At 38.5% G+C, this 21,049-nt stretch overlaps 1 protein-coding gene across 3 annotated transcripts in view; it reads left to right on the top strand.

The window, feature by feature from the left end:
* Window positions 1-21,049, top strand: part of LOC117302521 (calmodulin-binding transcription activator 2-like) — a 59,504-nt gene that overhangs the window by 17,913 nt on the left and 20,542 nt on the right. For all 3 annotated transcript variants that reach the window (XM_033786491.1, XM_033786490.1, XM_033786492.1), the window contains exons 3-5: window positions 17,659-17,726; window positions 19,041-19,176; window positions 20,579-20,650. In XM_033786491.1, coding sequence (XP_033642382.1) covers window positions 17,659-17,726; window positions 19,041-19,176; window positions 20,579-20,650 — 276 coding nt within the window. The remainder of the gene's footprint in view (window positions 1-17,658; window positions 17,727-19,040; window positions 19,177-20,578; window positions 20,651-21,049) is intronic.

Genomic DNA, 21,049 nt, shown 5'->3' with positions numbered 1-21,049 from the left:
ACAGACACTGGACACTATTGGTAACGGTCAAAGACCAGTCTTCTCACTTGGTGTATCTCAACAGATGCATAAAATAAACAAACCTGTGAAAATTTGAGCTCAATTGGTTGTCGAAGTTGCGAGATAATAATGAAAGAAAAAACACCCTTGTCACATGAAGTTGTGTGCGTTTAGATGGTTGATTTTGAGACCTCAAATTCTAAATCTGAGGTCTCTAAATCAAATTCGTGGAAAATTAATTCTTTCTCGAAAACTATGTCACTTCAGAGGGAGCCGTTTCTCACACTGTTTTATACCATCAACCTCTCCCCATCACTCGTCACCAAGTAAGGTTTTATGCTAACAATTATTTTGAGTAATTACCAATAGTGTCCACTGCCTTTAAGCTGGTCTCAATGTTTCGACTAGCTTGCTCTAGTCATCATCAGGAGACTGAAGAGAAGCGAGAAGTGGGCCTATTTATAGGGGTTTATACGGTTCAGTATTAGCAGCTGTTAGTATTATCAGTATTGTACACTGCAGTGCTAAGTATACGCATCCTACATGTCCTACAATACTTGCGCATCCTACATGTCCTACAATACTTGCACATCCTACATGTCCTACAATACTTGCGCATCCTACATGTCCTACAATACTTGCGCATCCTACATTGTACATGTCCTACAATACTTGCGCACCCTACATGTCCTACAATACTTGCGCATCCTACATGTCCTACAATACTTGCGCATCCTACATGTTCTACAATACTTGCGCATCATACATGTCCTACAATACTTGCGCATCCTACATGTCCTACAATACTTGCGAAGCAGAAATACCTATAAAGTTGAGCAGTTTGGTTTTCTGGAGGCTTCAGTGGTGATTGCCTCCATTTTACCTGTCTTTAACTGTTTACCCTGATCAGTGATACTTCCATGTAGTCTTTGATGGAATTACCTTTTCTTTCTTCTTGGAAAGCGAAGCCAAATTATAGGCAGGGTAGCCTATACTTTTGATAAATGTCAAAGAAGGGTATTCCAATCATGCATTTAGGCTCAATTGGTTTTGAAGTTGCAAGAAAAAATGAAGAATAAAAACCCTTGTTTCAACGAATTGTGAAAAATTAAGAATTAAAAACCTTTGTTGAATAAAATTTGTGTGTGTTCAGATGCCTGAAGCCTTTCTCAGATTCACATTTTTGTGTGACATTTTAGTTTTTTACCGAGCTTTTCTCTCAAAGGGTGTCGTTTCTAACAATGCTATCATCAGCTTTCCAGTGCTTTTTATCATAGAGCAAGGTAATTGTTTTTACCAAGTAAGATTTTTCGATCACTAATTTTTTTCTGTATAGGGGCCTACATACTCTCCCTTGGGTTTTTAAAACATACAGTAGATCAACTGTCAAGAATGTCTGTTGTTGTTTGATTTCTACATCGTGCTTAAAGCCATTATACACTTTCGGTAAACAGTATTGTCCAAGTCCCACACTTCGTGTATCACAACTTATGTATAAAATAACAATCCTGTGGAAATTTAGGCTCAATCGGACATCGGAGTCGGGAGAAAATAACGGGAAAACCCACTCCTGTTTTCGCGCGTTTCGCCGTATCATGACATGTGTTTATAACAAATCCGTAATTCTCGTTGTTTTACCGTTTTCTCAAAAAGTACAGCATTTCATAGACTGATATTTCAAGAGAAGTCTTTCACCATTACCTTCTGTAAACCCTGTAAATTATTTGTAAATCTGTGAACTTTTTTTTTTTTTTTCTGTACCGAAAGGGTCCAATGGCTTTTAGAAAAATAGCTTCAATTTTTATTTAAGACATTGTGTAAGATGCTGTAAAGCCAAACTCATTAAGGCCAAGTCTCTCTGAAACCTAAAACCCATCATGATTTACCGGAAACTCTTGAATGGTCTTGAAGTGATGTGCAGCGTTGTTAACAGTAGGTACAATACAGTAGAGACCATGCTCAGATGCTTGAGTCACTAGATGTCCCTTGGGTAATAAGACACACTGGCGGCTGTCATCTATTATTAACTCATATTGCTAAAGGTGTGGTTAGAGTTCAATGCACCAAAATTGATAGAGGAATCTGAAGAAGCGGCATGTTTAAAGGCACTGGACACTATTGGTAATTACTCAAAATAGCTGTTAGCATATAAAATTTACCTACTTGGTGTTATGAGAAAGGGAGAGCTGTTTGTTTTTAAAATGATAAAACATTGTGAGAAACTGCTCACTCTGAACTAACGTAGTTTTTGAGAAAGAGGTAATTTCTCGCTTGAATAATAAAAGTCTCAGTACAGCTGAAGCCTTTTGTTATGCATCCTAAAAAGAAGACACAGTAATGCAAGGGGTGTTTTTCTTCCATTATTCTCAATGCAGTTTGGATGACCAATTGAGCCCAAATGTTCACAGGTTGGTTATTTTATGCATATTTTGGGAAACACCAAGTGAGATTACTGGTCTTTGACAGTGACCAAACGTGTCCGGTGCCTTTAAGATGCAACTCATACCCAGGGTCCCCAGTCTGTTTCTCAGAAGCGTAAGTCTGATACTTCATTCCCGGGAGACCAAGTCTTTACCAGGATTCTCCTTCAGATGGTATAAAGGGCAACTCAATGAAGTAACTAGACATTTCAAAGGGCATTACTAGGGGGCATTAAGGCAATTGTCTCCATCGCCTCTATGAAGTATGAGACCTGATGTTTGAGTGACAACAAAATCCTTGATGCTGAGAGAATTTTTTTTTTTTTTTTGTAAAGCAGGATTTAGACACTTTTAACCCAAACAAAATTTTAACTTCCAGAGTTACCATAGCTACACAACTGAGCACACCAACTCATGGGTATTAAACGTTGCCGAGTGTGACAGTATAAATTGGGTAATCATAAGTGCAAGAAAATAATACTGAAATTGTCTCAAATTTATTGTAAAGAGATAAGATGGTTGTGAAGTGATGCACATCAATATCTCATCTGTAGCATACATGTGGATTTTCTGATTGAGTAGCCGTTGCTAAGAAGCAATTACCACGGTGACCTGGATGTAGCCTGATAGTTTACTCTCCACCTTGTTGATACTTCGCCGTGGTAACCCAGCGGATGTATTGACAGCTTTTTTCTTGCTCCAATAACCTCATTCCCGTAGTGGCCTGGGCAATATGCCTCCTTCGCTGCCTCCTGGCGTGAGATGTCCAACTAACAGATGCAACATGGCCTTGATTGTACGCCTGCTAGATCGGCAGGATCACAAGGCCCCTGTTTCCCTAACCAAGCTTTGGTCAGGCTGAGTGGAATTTATACTTCACACATTTTTATTAACAGTAGCTACATGTACTTACGTACTATGCAACATGGTTTTCCAATTTAATTTGTGCGATTGGATGATATTGGTTGGGGAGTGACTGCCCAAGTTGATTCCTGGCTCACTGGAGTTTATGTTAGGGATTAATTGCAACAGCTGTTTTTGTTTTTCTTGGAGATGAACAAAATGTGCGTACAAGGGCTGTGTATTAGGAAATCCGTACAGGTATATTTATTTATTTAATTTGTATTGATTTATTCGATACCCAACAGCGGATATCTGCCATGTATGTACACTGTACAGGTTACATTTAAAATACAGACTAAATTATACTGCGTGTCCAGACTATGTACAATGTAATAAAAAGTTCTTGCATTCAACTCAAATATTTCAGTGATAAATTACTTCTTTCTCAAAAACTGTGTTACTTCAGAGGGAGCCGTTTCTCACAATGTTTAATACTTCCAACAGCTCTCCATTGCTCGTTACCTAGTAAGTTTCTATGCTAACAATTATTTTTAGTAATTTACATGTAGTGTCCAGTCCCTTTAAAAGATACATGTAGTACATTTACTAGGAACAGAGGAGACATTATGTAATGATATGTAGACTCTACACTCTACCTGTACTTCTGTACATTTTTCTGTGCGAGGTTCAAGTTAATACACATGTTTACCAGATGTGGATAGTTCACCTTCTCAACTCAATTCCATCAAATTCTTCCATCAGACTCTTCCAACCGGAGAAAAACAACTAAAGGACATTTATATCACATTTTTTCCCCCACCACATTTAACAAAAAACATCCCTCACTCACATGTTTCAAGAAAACATGTAAGCTGACGAAAGAACGAACATCCAGAGAAACATGACCTCTAAGCACCCGCACCAAAGTTCCGTATTTGCTAGAACGGCCAGCACAAATTTGAACGCTACACTTGATTTGTTTTGATTGATAAGGTCGTGTGAAAGTGACGTTTGCAATCGACGGTAGCCGGGGTAGGCCGAGCAAGACAGATTTATCAACAGAGTAACTTTATCAATGTACCGTTTCCTGAAATTGAAGATACGGAAACAGAGAAGGTGACGGGTGTGCTCTGAATTCAAAGATGTCTGTTTCTTTCTCGACCATTCTTGAGATGTTAAATTTGAGTCTGAGAACTCTTTAAAGGCAGTGGACACTATTGGTAATTGTCAAAGACTAGTCTTCACAGTTGGTGTATCTCAACATAATATGCATAAAATAACAAACCTGTGAAAATTTGAGCTCAATCGTTTGTCGAAGTTGCGAGATAATAATGAAAGAAAAAACACCATTGTCATACGAATTTGTGTGCTTGCTGATGCTTGATTTCGAGACCTCAAATTCTACACTTGAGGTCTCGAAATCAAATTCGTGGATAATTACTTCTTTATCAAAATCTACGTCACTTCAGAGGGAGCTGTTTCTCACAATGTTTTATACTATCAACCTCTCCCCATTACTCATAATCAAGAAAGGTTTTATGATGATAATTATTTTGAGTAATTACCAATAGTGTCCACTGCCTTTAAAATGATCTCTCTCTCTCTCTCTCTCTCTCTCTCTCTCTCTCTCTCTCTCTCTCTCTCTCTCTCTCTCTCTCTCTCTCTCTCTCTCTCTCTCTCTCTCTCTCTCTCTCTCTCTCTCTCTCTCTCTCTCTCTCTCTCTCTCTCTCTCTCTCTCTCTCTCTCTCTCTCTCTCTCTCTCTCTCTCTCTCTCTCTCTCTCTCTCTCTCTCTCTCTTTGCCTGAAGAATATTCTCATGAAGAAAATACAAAGTTATTTTTACATGCCTGGAATTGCACAAAGGCCCTGGTCTTTTTTGCCTTGGTCTATGTTGCCTTGGTCTTACCCTTGTTGCCCGTTTAAAAGCTTTCTAATGAAAGTTCCCTTTGCAAAATGAAAAAGCCTTGCCCTCTTGACATGCTTGAAGATGAATTTCCAGCTTGAAAGTTTCTCTGGGAAGTTGTTATTATTTATCTTGTTGATAACGTATTTGGGTTTACAAACTCGGGTATGACACTTTCCTTTTGTATGTAGGGGCAAGGCAAATATCTTATTCAGCAATTTCATTTCAAGGGGCGCCAAGGCAGTGAACAGGGCAGGGAGGAAGGCCAGTACCTTAGTCACTTCTATCTAAGAACTTCAAACTGTAATTGCAATGGGTGTCTGTGTTGTACAAACAAACAAACAAACAAACAAACAAACAAACAAAGGTATTCTACAGTGGCCAAATATTTCAATAAAGTTGTGGGGTGTTTTTTTAAGAAACCTTATTAAACTTTGAACATATGATTTTTTGATTTTGGCATTGAATTCTCTATCATACTTTACTACATGTACAGGGGTGGATTTCACAAAGGTAGTCCTAACTTAGGACTAGTCCTAGGCAATGCTGAGAGATAGGACCAGTCCTAAGTTAGGACTACCTTTGTGAAATCCACCCCAGTATGCAGTACATGTATCTATCAATGCACATAATTATGTAAATTTACTTTTAAATTAAACAGGAAGTCTGGCAAGTTATTATTATTATGATCATATTCTCAATCCAATCCTTTCTTAATCTACACGCAAAGGATGTAACTGAAGTCATTGGTAAATAATCCGCCCCGACAAATATCATCGTCCTTCTGTTGGCCTATAGATACGTCTCCTTTTGTAATTCCCCCGGCTTTTCAATCACAGGCGGGTAAACATCTAAGAGGAGTTGTTGGCTTTACAGTAAAAATCAATTTGGGTCTTGAGATAACTTTGGTTGTGTTTATATCAAAGAGGGAGGTCGCTCAACAATGTTTTCCCTCCACCCAGATGTTTGTAATTGGATTCTGGATTTTAACCAGATTGAAAAAGAGCCGTCCAATTTTCATTTGACTTTGAAATATAGGAGTCAACACAAGGGTTGGGATTGAAAAGTGAAATCTCAATTACCCTCAAGTCAGATGCTTAATTGGGGACATACAATAATGTGTATAAGCATCATAAAAAATAACCTAGAAAGAAGTAATTTTCCACAAATTTGATTTCGAGACATAAAAATTAGATTTTGAGGTCCCAAAATCAAGCATCTGAAAGCACACAGCTTTGCCTGACAAGGGTGTTTTTTCTTTCATTATTATCTCGCAACTTTGACGACCAATTGATTTCAAATTTTCTTAGGTTTGTTATTTTGTGCATATGTTGAGAGAGATACACCAAGTCAGAAGACTGGTCTTTGTCAATTACCAAAGGTGTCCAGTGTCTTTAAGGCCACAAGTGTCAAAACCAGGATTCGAACCCACCTGCTGACAAATCGGCCATCCGAATTTGAGCTTAATACTCTAGACTGCCCAGCCGCGACCATGGCGACACGCTAAGTAACCGAGACTGAACTGAAATCCCAAACATGTTTTTCGCATCATGGAATCATCTTTATCCCTTTATCCTCCGTAATGGATGTTTGATTTCCATACTACTGAATAATTTGACAGCTGGTTCCTGAAGTATCAAACTGATAGTGGCCTAGTGAAAGCCAGGAAGTATGATTGGAACTAAATTAATATTGTTCAATCTGAAAGCCTTTTTAATTGCAACCTTGATATTGGAACCAAATTTCCTGATACTGAGGCTTAACTGAGATATGATTGTCTTCAAAAATATGACTGTCGATTCTGGTGAAATATCTTCAGTTTTAAATCATTCTCCAATAGGAGACTTTTGAACGCTAGGTGGCAGCAGACTTACCAGGTAATTGTCCATTGTTTATGTAGCTCTGAGCATGCGCACATGACCGAGAACGATGGATTTTACCTGGTAAGTCTGCTGCCACCAAGTGTCCCAAAAGTCCCCGATTTAATTATTGTAAATAGTTACATGTGTGTGATACATTGATCTTTTCGAATAAAGACTGTGAAAGTGTACAGTTTATCAAAACCGAATTGTTTTGAACAAACTGCAATAAGCCTTTTTGAGGTATGGCGGACCCGATACGCACGCGTCGCACGCCGCGACTGATGCCACGCTCACCATGTTGGTGGTCATTAAGTTTACGTGTAAACGCCGCGTCGCCTAAAATGCGCACTTAACTGAATAACATACACATGAACGTTCTATTTCTATGGTCAATACACACAAATTTACCACAACTTTACAGTGTTGTAGCATTGTGTCTGCCATACCTCAAAAAGGCTTATGAACAGTTTCCCTTGTATGCACAATGCCTCAGCTGTTACTAAAAAAAACATTTGCTGTGCAGAGGGCACAATGTTTAGTCTTGATATTTTGCCAGAACTACAATATTTCTAAAACTACATATGTACAGCGTGCATGTCGAGGACAATACACATATTGAAGTAGGCAGTGCACAATGCTAATCATCTCAAAGCAATGGAAACAGAAACCAAAAGTCCCTAACAATATCGATGTAACAGGGCTGTATGCTTAGTTTTTGAAAGGGCAAGGGCACCAAGGCATTTTTTGAAAGGGCAAGGGCACCAAGGCATTTTTTGAAAGGGCAAGGGCACCAAGGCAGTTTTTGGAAGGGCAAGGGCACCAAGGCAGTTTTTTCTTGGTAAAGGGCACCCTATGATGAAATTGCAAATTTCTACTGGAGCATTTCAAGGGTTCGCCTTCGTTGCCTCCGTGAAGTATCAGGCCTGCAATGTAATACATGCGAGACCTCCGCAGATTTCCATTTTACTTGAACTATTTCCTTTGAATCTCTAGAGTTACAAAAGTGAACTCCTCAACTGAAGATAGTGAAATGATATCGTACTTCAACGACTTTCCATCAGTAATCTGAAACTGCTTCTAGTATAAAGTCAGTGATAGTTTTCAGATAGTTTTCAAGAACACCCATGATGTAATGATTTATAAGTGAACTTCTAAACTGTAGTACTGCAATTTTTAGCAGCCAAGGTGTTAAGGTTGAACCCTGGCAAGGTATTTTATCAATGACATCCTACTAACTTGTTCCCAGATGATGTTCACATTCCTGAAAGATAACCCTGTCTTTATTTCAATGAGCTTGATGAAAAATGATAACCCTCACTTCCGCTATCGGCCAAGAATTCACCGACGGGTGAGATCAAACTTTTTAATAATACTACAGAAGCAGCGACAGCGCAACATAACCAAAACCATATGGTGTTGAACATAAAATAAAACAAAACATCCTTAAAGGCACTGGACACGTTTGGTAATTGTCAACGTCCAGTTTTTTCACTTGGTGTATCCCAACAAATGCTTAAAATAACAAACCTATGAACATTTGGACTCAATTTGTCGTCTAATTTGCAAGAGACTAATGCAGGAAAAAAACCTTGTTGCTTTACTTTGTGTGCTTTCAGATGCATAATGTCAGGCTTCGGCTGAAGTATTTTATTATTTGAGGGGGAAATTACTTCTTTCTCAAAAACTGCGTTACTTCAGACGGAGCCGTTTCCCACAATGTTTTATATTATCAACAGCTCTCCATTGCTCGTTACCAAGTAAGTTTTTTTATGCTAGCAATTATTATGAGTAATTACCAATAGTGTCCAGTGCCTTTAATGATTAATAGATATCTTGTTTCATATCCCTTGTTTGTCTTGTCTCTGTCATGTGCGCTCAGTCATTCTATTTGAACAACATGAATTTCTGTGACTTGTCATTCTAAACACTTGGTAGTTTATTATAAACACCAAGGAGAGAAATATGGCGACCCATGGTCAGTGTCAAAATGCTCTTGGTGTTCAGCATGTGTAGTAAGTAGTGTGTAGATCAAATCATTTGGCATTCTGTTCAAATCAATCAACTAGAAATATGTCAATTTGATTTCATGATTGAACATTAGTTGAGGCATTACTGTTTATTTGAGAGAGCGTACAACATGTACAAAATTAATATTCTTTATCCCCGATGCAAATTAACATCTATTATAACATCTATAACATGTACATTGTCGCCACTTTTACGAAGTGGCGATTTAGTCTTTCAGCCAAAAATATGTGTTTTTTAGAAAACCACATTTGAAGTGGACTTATAATCAAACTGTTTTTGGTTTTGTACTGGTTTTACTTTTAAAATTAAAAATTAACATAAGCAGGACAAGTTCTTTAGCAGGACAAATTCTTAAGCAGGACAGGTTCTTTAGCAGGGCAAGTTCTTCATCAGGACACGTTCTTTATGAGGACAAGTTTTTTCAGAGCTAAGCAGATTAAGATCTTATCAGAACTAAATCCTACACAGAGAGACTAGATAAACACTTTGAGAATTTTAGAAACTGAAACTGATCAAATAATTCACAACTATATACCTCAATGCTTATAAGAGTTGGAGTAGAGACGGTTACTTTTCCCACACAATGAACTTGCACATTGCATTTCCTATAAACGTTTTATAAGAGTTGGAGTAGAGATGGTTACTTTTCCCACACAATGAACTTGCACATTGCATTTCCTATAAACGTTTTATAAGAGTTGGAGTAGAGACGGTTACTTTTCCCACACAATGAACTTGCACATTGCATTTGCTATAAACGTTTTATAAGAGTTGGAGTAGAGACAGTTACTTTTCCCACACAATGAACTTGCACATTGCATTTCCTATAAACGTTTTATAACAGTTGGAGTAGAGACGGTTACTTTTCCCACACAATGAACTTGCACATTGCATTTCCTATAAACGTTTTATAACAGTTGGAGTAGAGACAGTTACTTTTCCCACACAATGAACTTGCACATTGCATTTCCTATAAACGTTTTATAACAGTTGGAGTAGAGACGGTTACTTTTCCCACACAATGAACTTGCACATTGCATTTGCTATAAACGTTTTATAAGAGTTGGAGTAGAGACGGTTACTTTTCCCACACAATGAACTTGCACATTGCATTTGCTATAAACGTTTTATAAGAGTTGGAGTAGAGACGGTTACTTTTCCCACACAATGAACTTGCACATTGCATTTGCTATAAACGTTTTATAAGAGTTGGAGTAGAGATGGTTACTTTTCCCACACAATGAACTTGCACATTGCATTTGCTATAAACGTTTTATAAGAGTTGGAGTAGAGACGGTTACTTTTCCCACACAATGAACTTGCACATTGCATTTCCTATAAACGTTTTATAAGAGTTGGAGTAGAGACGGTTACTTTTCCCACACAATGAACTTGCACATTGCATTTCCTATAAACGTTTTATAAGAGTTGGAGTAGAGATGGTTACTTTTCCCACACAATGAACTTGCACATTGCATTTCCTATAAACGTTTTATAACAGTTGGAGTAGAGACGGTTACTTTTCCCACACAATGAACTTGCACATTGCATTTGCTATAAACGTTTTATAAGAGTTGGAGTAGAGACGGTTACTTTTCCCACACAATGAACTTGCACATTGCATTTCCTATAAACGTTTTATAAGAGTTGGAGTAGAGACGGTTACTTTTCCCACACAATGAACTTGCACATTGCATTTGCTATAAACGTTTTATAAGAGTTGGAGTAGAGATGGTTACTTTTCCCACACAATGAACTTGCACATTGCATTTGCTATAAACGTTTTATAAGAGTTGGAGTAGAGATGGTTACTTTTCCCACACAATGAACTTGAACATTGCATTTGCTATAAACGTTTTATAAGAGTTGGAGTAGAGACGGTTACTTTTCCCACACAATGAACTTGCACATTACATTTGCTATACTATAAACGTTTTATTTTGTTATGACATGTATTTTCTATCGTAACAAGCTTCAGATGACTTTTCCAATTTCCAAAATAATTTCCATTGGAGTACAGACGGTAACTTCACACACAATTTCACAGTAAATTGAAATAGCGAACCTTTGCAGAAGCAATTCTTATAAATGTTTTATTTTGTTATTAATTACTTGCTATCGTAACAAGCTTTCTATTGACTTGAAGCAGAAAGGACCTTGAATCCTCCAGTCCTTCTGTCCTGGGACTAACACCTTTGAGTCTAGTGTGTGTGTGTGTTTGTGTGTGTTTGATCAGCGACCGGCAGATGTACGTGGAAGGTATTACATTAAATATACAATACCAAGCCAGCTGATTACTTGAACCAAGTCCTTGAGTGTCTACTGGGGGCAGGTGGATTCAAATTAGGTAATGCATCTTGCTTTACTGAATACATCTTAGAAAGAGAGCGCCTTCTTAGTGGTCCCACTGATAGACAACATGAACAGAACAAAACAGAAGAAGTCTGTAGTCTAAAGCTCTTCTGCCTGACCCCAACCCAACTCCATCAGTTACAGTCTACACATACTTTTCCTGAAGATGATCCGAGAATACTGACTTCCAAATTCGTGTTTTTTAACACTGTCTCATATTTTGCCGTGTGCGGGTTGCACCTTTAAGTTTGCTGGAGGTTGGGTTGTGTGGCTGATCATGGAGCAATAAACTAGACAGGCGCCAATTTGATTCAAATTCAGACCCCCAGATGCATATTTGTTGTTGTATTTTGCATTAAATGCAGACATTTAGTGTGCAGCTTTAAGTTTGCCAGATTTAATGAAACTCGAGAGGGCGCTAATTTTATGCAAATTTCGACCCCAAAGCAAAAGAGAGAGGACAGAATTTAGGGTGGGGTCATGAAGGAATGTTGATATTTTGATTGTCCTAAATCAAATATGTTTTTTTCTGGTTGGTTTCTTCAGTGGTTTGATAGACACAGATTAGTCTTGGATTGGAGTTGCTTATAAACTGTCTCTTTTTATAAATGCACAATATGCTGGTCAGAAATTCTTGTGTTAAGTCAACAGTTTTAAGGCAGAAATAAAGGTTTTTTTTAAATAATAATCTGAACCAAATAGCTGTTCTGACGAACAGGTGCTATGAGCAGCTAGGACTCAAACCCTAGAACACAAGAGCTTGAGTCTGGTGTATCAGAACGCTCAGCTATGACACACCTTGGTCATGGATTTCGCTTACATGTAGATCATTCAGTGTCATAATCGCTACATGTATACTGAACGACCGCCATACCAAACAAACTTCATGGACCCAATCCATTATAGTAGCGTTCTACTTAGACTTGTGTACAAGTCATTAATGGTCTGTCGAGGTTATAAAGTTGAGTCGGTGGTGGTGGTGTAATGATTCAGGTCTCTGCGATCGAAAACTGCTCTCGCGAGATCACTGCTCTCGTGCCAAGCTGCTGGCTGTCGACTACTACCCCCATTGACTGCACAGCACGAGAGCAGTAGTCTCGCGGGGGCCAGCAATCTCGCGAGAATATGTCGCCAGTGTCGCGGGAATGACAAAAAAAATTGACATTTACTGACTTGTCCCAAAGTCTACATTCTACTGTATAATGTATACATGCCCTACAGTTGTACATGTACAAGGGACTTCAAGATGCAAACTGCATCATGTCCAACCCATAGCTGTGATATGAAAATGAAATCTTGTTAATACAATGTCGGAAGAGATTTTCTTGTGACATTCTTACATGCAGGCCTTGACTGGTGTAAGAAGGCTAAACGGATTTACCTCACACAGAGCAGATGTATCTTAAAGGTCTCTCTCCTCATCCTAAGAAAGAGAAGTGCCTGAGTAATACAAGGTTATATAGGAAGGGTTATACACAGAGATGCTAATTGCTAAAGCAGCAAATATTGATTAGAAATTTTCTGCTAAGCAAAAATAAGCAGGACACCAGTGACAACTGGTACCGTGGGAATGCTATTTTGGCTGGTAAGCTTTTGTTGGTAAGCATAATTATTTTGTGCTCAGCAACTTTTTCTTCTTAAGCTGCCCCATGGCGCTGATTATACAGGGTTACAAATTAACATTGATGTTTACTTGATGTAAGTTTTGTGCGTAAGGATAAGGGAGTAGGGGAAAAATGCCGGACATATGAAATGAAAAGCAGTCTCACATGTTACAAACGGGGCATGAGAGCCAACATTGAATGGCTGCTGGGAACAATATAGGGCCGGAATCGTTGTCACTTCAAAAAGTGAGGGAAAAACCAAGGAATAATTAACTTCACACTTGAATACATTGGCTCAATAATCTTGCTTTGAAAATCTGGGCTATTTTGTATGATGCTTGCTATACATTATTGTATGTATGTCCCCAATTAAGCATCTGACTTGAGGGTAATTGAGATTTCACTTTTCAATCCCAACCCTTGTGTTGACGCCTCTTCAAGATTTATAAATCAAATCTTATCTCATTCCTAACAACACAAATTTCACTATCTTCAATGAACACATTGATAAAACACTATCGATGTTTCCGCTCGCTGTGCAGTGTGAACAACGTAAATGGTATCTTCTTTCCACCCACTCTCTACTAAAACGAAATACTATCCGGCGTAATAAGATCCCTCTACTGGGAAATCCAGGACCCTTCTGTGACAACATGGACAAAGATGGGTCAGCAACTTGAGAGGAGACTAGATTGACACTGGCACTGTACCAGTTACTATGACAACATGCAGCAACTTGAGAAGAGACTATAGATTTTAATGTTGGCACAGTATGCATGACTTGAACAACAACTGTAAACTTGAGATGAGACTAGATTAACACTAATGGTACCAAGTGACTTGACAACATTTTGTCAACTTGAAAAGAGACTAGATGTACATGTACACACTGGTACTGTACCAGTTTCTCTGACAACATGCAGTGCAACTTGAGAAGAGACTATAGATTAATGTTGGCCTAGTATCCATGACTTGAACAACAAATTGAAACTTGAGAAAGAGTCTAGATTGACACTAATGGTACAATGTACCATGGAGGTAGAAATGTACTAAGTGACTTGACAACATTTTGTCATGCTGGACTTTTCCATGTTACGTCATAATTGGAGACCAAAGAACTCACTCCGCTATTAAAGTAGTAGTCCCAGCCAGTTATTGTCTATATCTTACGCTCAGGTAGTAGTCAAAAAGCAGGACAGTTCTTTTCAGAACTGAGAAGTCTTCCGAACAATCCAACAAGTCTACTTCGCGGTAGTAGAATATATAGCACGACAGTTCTCTAAAGAACAAACTTTACCTGGCAAGTAGATACACACATGGTGTTACTGCAAACCAAATATATATATACGGTAATGTTTGTAATGAGTGATGTATGACGCATTGTATTGTGTGGTACTTGGCAAGAGCTCTTCTTAAGTTACATCACTAGTGTATTCTGAATAAATGTTTTTGCATCGAGATTTTATCTACATAGGTTGTGCGTACACCATGCTGATGTCATTTCTAAAGCATTTCAGTTGGCTTTGAGCCAGCTTGGTCAAATCTTGTAAGCTCAAGGAAAAAAAGATTCAATTAAAAAACATAATCCCCCATATCTTTCATATTACATAGATAATGAACCAATCCTCATTTTAAATATGAGCAGATTTAATTTAAATTGGTTACCTTGCAATAGATTCCATTATGCCAATGAGCATGGGTTTATGATTAACAATAACTTAGTCTTTAGTTTTCCTGAACGACCTCAATTAAAGAATTTGAATGACTGATTCCACTCATCCTCTGGAGGTTTTCATCGACTGTGTAAACCCTTCGGAAAATCTCATCATTTCATTCCAAGAGTGATGAAAATTTGCAATGGATTTCAATTTGATTGCACTTGACATGTGGACATGTTGTAAAAGGAAAAGCTCTTTAGCAATCCAAGCACATAATGTAATGTACCTACACATGTAATTGCCTTACTGTTAAAGGCACTGGACACTATTGGTACATGTAAGTACTCAATGTAATTGTCAGCATAAAAACTTACTTGGTAACAAGCACTTTAGAGCTGTTGATAGTATAAAAGATTGTGAGAAACGGCTCCCTCTGTAACGTAGTTTTTGAGAAAGAAGTACGCGATTGCTCACTAAAATATTTGAAATTGACTTTGAGACCACAGCTGAAAGCACACAGCTTGTGCGACAAGGGTGTTTTTTCTTCCGCCATCTCTCGTAACAGACGACCAATTTAGTTCAAATTTTCACAGGTCTGTTAATTTATGCATATGTTGGGATACACCAAGTGAGAAGACTGGTCTTTGACAATTACCAAAGGTTTCCAGTGCCTTTAATCATAATTTTCCGTAATTAGTTTGAATACTGTCCAGACTTTGCTGGAATCAATGGAGTCAAGAAATCAATGATTGTGACCGGATTTGATTTGAGCTCCGTAATGTTGGTGAAAAATCCAACCTTTGAAGACGCTGATTCGGCAACTAGCATTAAATTTCCGTCTTCTTGAGCCGCTCTGCTCTGTCTTGAGTCGCTGTCTTGAGTCGCTGTCTTGACGTCCCAACGTCTGAAATGGATTGATTCCTCTTACCTCAGACACATAATCTTCATCTTCCGTTGTGTAAGATTCATCATGGTTTCGCATTGAAATGCTGTAATGTGAGGCTACGGATTTGCCCGAAGGCACCGTGTGCATGGAAACTTGTTGTGTTGACAAGGAGTGAATTTAAATCTGGAGAGGGTCTTATACATGTGTAGGAGTGTCTTGAAACTCCTTCTTGATGCCTACCTAGGGAATGTAAAACGTCTACATATGGAATTCCAACTCGCCACCTACTTAAGTTACCTTTTAAATAAGTGATATTATGCACTAGCAAGTACGTGTAAATTTATACTGTTTATGTTGTCATTCTTGTTGATCCATTTTTTCTGTTGATGGCAGTTTGGGTTATAAGCCAGACACTCCATGTATGAGGACCAATTAGTAAACAGCGCCCAGATCAGAATCTATTCGCTACAGTACATGCACTACTGTGACTATACTTTAATTGGTCTAGAATTAGCACTTAGGCCTACAGCCAATACATTGTCTTCTTGCCTGAAAACTACCACGCCTGCAGCAGCATTTAGAATATAATATAATAATTGGGAGGCTAATCATCCTTACTCGCAGGGCTCTAAGAGCTGAATTGCAAAGGACACGGCTACGCCTTGGCTGCCAGCCGCATCAACCCATTATGACCATGGAGCACAGCCAAGATCGAAAGTGTTTGATTTTTCCGAGGGAGGAAAACCGGATGGTCTGGAAAACCCTTGTGGCACAGCAGAGAACTAACGCACAACTCAACTCACACATGGCCCTGGCCGGGAATCGAACTGGGGTCACCTTTGTGAGAGGCGAGCGCTTTACGCACCATATTTGGGAGTTTCCTTGACCAACAAAATGAAATAAAACATTCAATGCCTAATTTCGTAGCACTGCTTACAGACGAAGCTTACATATGGCCCATAGAATCATACACTTTATCTTAAGCGCAGAATGCTGTGCTTAGTGGCACAAGGAAATCCAGCGTGTCTATTTATAATTTATATTATGAAGGGTCAGGGCTGGTTGCAGACGAAAACAAAAACTTCTAATATGACATTTTACATAAATATGTACATGATATGTACACAGGTGGTTTTCTACTTTTCACATTCACATTTTTTTTATTATTGGAAATTGTATTATACAGTATCGGATCTACATGATATTTGCAAATAATACATGAATATATGCAGGACTCTGTATGCTTCATTTTTGAAAGGGCATGGGCACCAAGGCATTTTCTCTTTGGTAAAGAGCATTCTATAATATGAGGTCATTCTAAATATTTGTAGCAATTCAAGGGCATGAAGGCATTGACCCGGGAGTAAGGAGGCAATCGCCTTCCGATGTTTCCTCTTTGGATTTTTAGAAAGGGCATGGGCACCAAGGCATCTTCTCTTTGGTAAAGAGCACTCTATATGAGGTCATTCTAAATTTTTGTAGCAATTCATGGGCATGAAGGCATTGACCCGGGAGCAAGGAGGCAATTGCTTCCGATGCTTCCGTGATATGTCGGTTTAACTTATCCACTTACCCACTTTAGATATATTGCCTCTTTTTTAGTGCGCTTTATGCCTCCATTAATCCATTCTTGGACTAGCACTTTATGAGAACTCGTATTGAGCGATACACCATCTACATTGATCGTCATATCAACCAGTGCAATAATTTCATGCTACATCTAGCTCTTTATAATAATAAGCTACATTAAAGGCAGTGGACACTATTGGTAATTGCCAAAGACCAGTCTTCTCACTTGGTGTATCTCAACATATGCATGAAATAACAAACCTGTAAAAAAATTTGAGCTCAATTGGTCGTTGAAGTTGCGAGATAATAATGAAAGAAAAAACACCCTTGTCACATGAAGTTGTGTGCGATTAGATGGTTGATTTCGAGACCTCAAGTTCTAAAAAAATTGTTGCCTGTGTAGCAGAGTTTGCAGATTGTTTGAAAGTATAAATTCATCCTGCAATGCTCATAGCCAACCAAAGTGCGTATTTTCCGCGTGTTAGGAACACCTTCATGATACTTAGTAACCTTCTTTCAATCCGTCCCTGCAGGAGATTGCATCGTGGCTGATCAGCTTTCACTGTCACGAACAATGGCTCAACACCTCCACAAAAACAAGGTATGTACACGTATATCTGGCTCACCCTACTCCACGCTAAATACCAGCTCCCACGAGGGCGCTGTTTATGCGCAATGCTGAGGGTGTTGTTGGCATGGTTTCTGTTGTGGTATTTGATATTGGCAAGTACGTGGGAATGTCTGCCTTCATGGTGAACAATAGCAATTCAAGATTGTCTCCTTGATAAAAACCAAGCCCGGGAAAGGGGGGTTTAGGAAATTAAATTAACTTGTGTGATATAAAAATAAAATAGTGAGTCAGGTTTCTTGCTTGTTTTTCTCTGTTGAAATTTCTTTATGGAAAGGTTTGCGGTAACACCATGTAATGACTATCTGTTAATGAGTTGGGGTTGTTCTGAAATGAACTGTTGGTTTCAACTTGACGATTCTCGATCAGTATGCTCTGATCGTCTTCTGGAGAAGATCGTCTTCTGGATCGTCTTCTTTTCTCCAGAAGACGATCAGAGCATACTGATCGAAACGTTGAGTTGAAACCAACAGTTCTTTTCAGAACGACCCCAACTCATTTTAGAGATAGTCATTACATGGTGTTACCGCAAACCTTTCCATAACGTATTTCCACCATGCAAAGTTTCAAATCCTACTTGAAATTTTGTACGAAGATTTTCGAAGATGCAATGTATCTTTCGTTTTTTTTTTCAGTTTGAGGTGCTATGCACACAACTACATTAGGGTAGTTACAGGTTGGATGGCTATTACTGGTACCCCAAAACAAAAATGTATTGACATAGTAGGGAGACTGCTAACATTAGGAATATTAGCTCAGTTGGTAGAGCGCCGGCTTGTTAGTCCGGAGGTTGCAGGTTCAAATCCCACTCTAGTAAGGTTGTCTTTGTTTAACCCTTTTATAAAACAGAGATATGATTTCTCCGGGTTGTTTTGTTTATCCCCCCCTCCTCAAAAAAAAAGAAGATAAAGAAGATAAAACCATATGGGACACCCCAGATTGCAGAGTTGGACTTTCAAAACCAAAGATAAATGTATGTTTATTTATTGCTTATACTAATTTTTTGTAATTAATTCTGTGTTTTTAAAATGTAATGTTTTTTTGTATCAAATTTGATTCTTTTTAGTGCACACGGGGAAAACAATTTTCACTTTTTACTTGTAATCTGTGATGAAATAAATAAATTGAATTGAATTGAATGTAAGCAAGCCTTCAATCCTGCAAGCTTTCACGCTTTGTGCTCATATTTCAGGGTTTTTTTTTCAACAGCCTATCACATCCCTGTGATAAATTGTTAATTTTGCGGTGTACATATTGGCATTATTTTATTTTATTATTTTGATTTAGGCCTCAGAGTGGCTCGATGATCTTGTACAATCGGAAGAAGGTACGATATCGGAGAGATGGCTACATCTGGAAGAAACGCAAAAACGAGAGAACAACACGGGTGGATCATATGAAGCTTAAGATACAAGGGGTCGAGGTCAGTGAGCATGGGCAGTTACTGCTTGGTAGAAATATACACTTCATGTTGATGATATTTACAATATTAATTTTGGTTTCACCGATACACTTTGTGTGTTAGCACTGTATACTCTCGAGCTTTCCCGAGCTCTGTGAAAGAAAAATACAGGCATATTACTCAGATGGGATTCAAACCCTTGACCTTTTCAATGCTAGAGCAGTGTCTTTCCAACTGAATATACAGTGCTTACACACATTGGTGTAAATGTAAAAACCCAATTCATAAATATCTCAGACAGTTTCGCCATTCCTATTGGTGGAGAGCGCGTCACGTGGGTGTGTATAAACCTTTGTTTATGACCGGTAAAAAGTGTTAATTCGTGGGCGTGACACGCGACCTTGCAACTGTTCTTATAAGACAGTTTCTTCATTCCTATTGGGCGAGAGCAACGGCTGAAACAGTTGTGCCACATCAGGCGATACGCGCGATGCGCACAGCATTCCCTTATAAGGAGTTGTTTATGCGAGGGCGGTGGAGGGCTCTACCATTTCACAGCTGGAGGGGTGTTGTGTTGAAAGAAATCATTTAACAATTATAATTTTTGCATTTATTTAACTTTTTGGCCAAAAAGTGATGATGTTTTTGACCGAAAAGGTATTTAAGAATGGGAATCGTGTGTTGAATCGGATTTCAACTAGTGGTTTAAACCCGCCGAGGCCTGGTTCTTTATAATTTACCTCGACTTCGTCTCGGTAAATTATCAAGAACCAGGCCTCATTGGGATTAATAAACCACTACAAAACCTCTACACCACACATTGATTCCCTTATTAATATTCTTTATCCCAAATGCAAATGTCCATCTATTTACATATAATACTAATAAATGTAAGACGGTGGTTCTGAAGTGGTTGCTTGACAAGTTGACTTTAGATCGAAAACTTTCACCGGCCTCACAACAAAAGACACATTACCATTTACACAGTATGACATACTCGATTCAGGGCGGTCAGGTTGGTATCTTTCCTCACCTTCCGACCTCTGGGAACCCCGATTCAATTCCCACCGGGGGCACTGTGTGTATTTGGTTTTTCAGTCCATACTTGACTGGTGGGGTTTTCCCTGGAATAATCCACAAAACAGAAATTTCTTCATCATCTTCTCTTCTCGTTTGGCTCTTATTAGTTTGGTTTTTCTCCAGATCCAGACTCTATGCAACCTGTTAACTTGCTACAATAAAAAACAGTTCAGTATGAAACAAGACACTTTATCCTATGATAAATTGCAAAACGACCTCTTCTAAGACAACTACAGAGGGCGCTCTTTGTTATGAGTCATCTTACAGTAGAGTATGCCTTATGAATGCTGTAATATTGCGATTTACAACAATCTAATTGGTTTTTTGGTTTTTTATTCGACAGTGTATATATGGGAGTTATGTTCACTCGGCTCTTATACCAACATTCCATAGGAGAAGTTACTGGTTATTACAGGTAGGAATCCTAAATTATCATTTAGAGAATTCTCAAATATTTTACAATCTCTGCCCAATTTCAAAAAGCTGTTTATAGCAGAAAGTTCTCCAGCCGATTTCACGAAACTTTACGCAACTGCATTTAAAGTCCACTTGCGCAAGTTGCTCCATAAACGTTGCGCAAGTGGACTTACGCAGTTGCATAAAGTTTCGTGAAATCGGCTGCTGCTTTTAAAAATTCTTTGCTAAAAGCAAGAAATAAGTGGGGTGCCACTCAAAGCAATGGTAAATGTACATTATTTTGGTTGGTAACCTATTTTTGCTGAGCATAAGTTTTGCCCAAAAAAATTCAAAGTCCCCACTTTTTTATAATTAAAATGTGATTTGTAAAATATATGTACCTCAACTTACTTTACCA

This window comes from Asterias rubens, chromosome 18 (assembly GCF_902459465.1).
Source record: "Asterias rubens chromosome 18, eAstRub1.3, whole genome shotgun sequence".
NCBI lineage: Eukaryota > Metazoa > Echinodermata > Asteroidea > Forcipulatida > Asteriidae > Asterias > Asterias rubens.
Note: the sequence above shows the minus strand (reverse complement) of the source record. Positions and strands in the feature narration are given on the sequence as shown.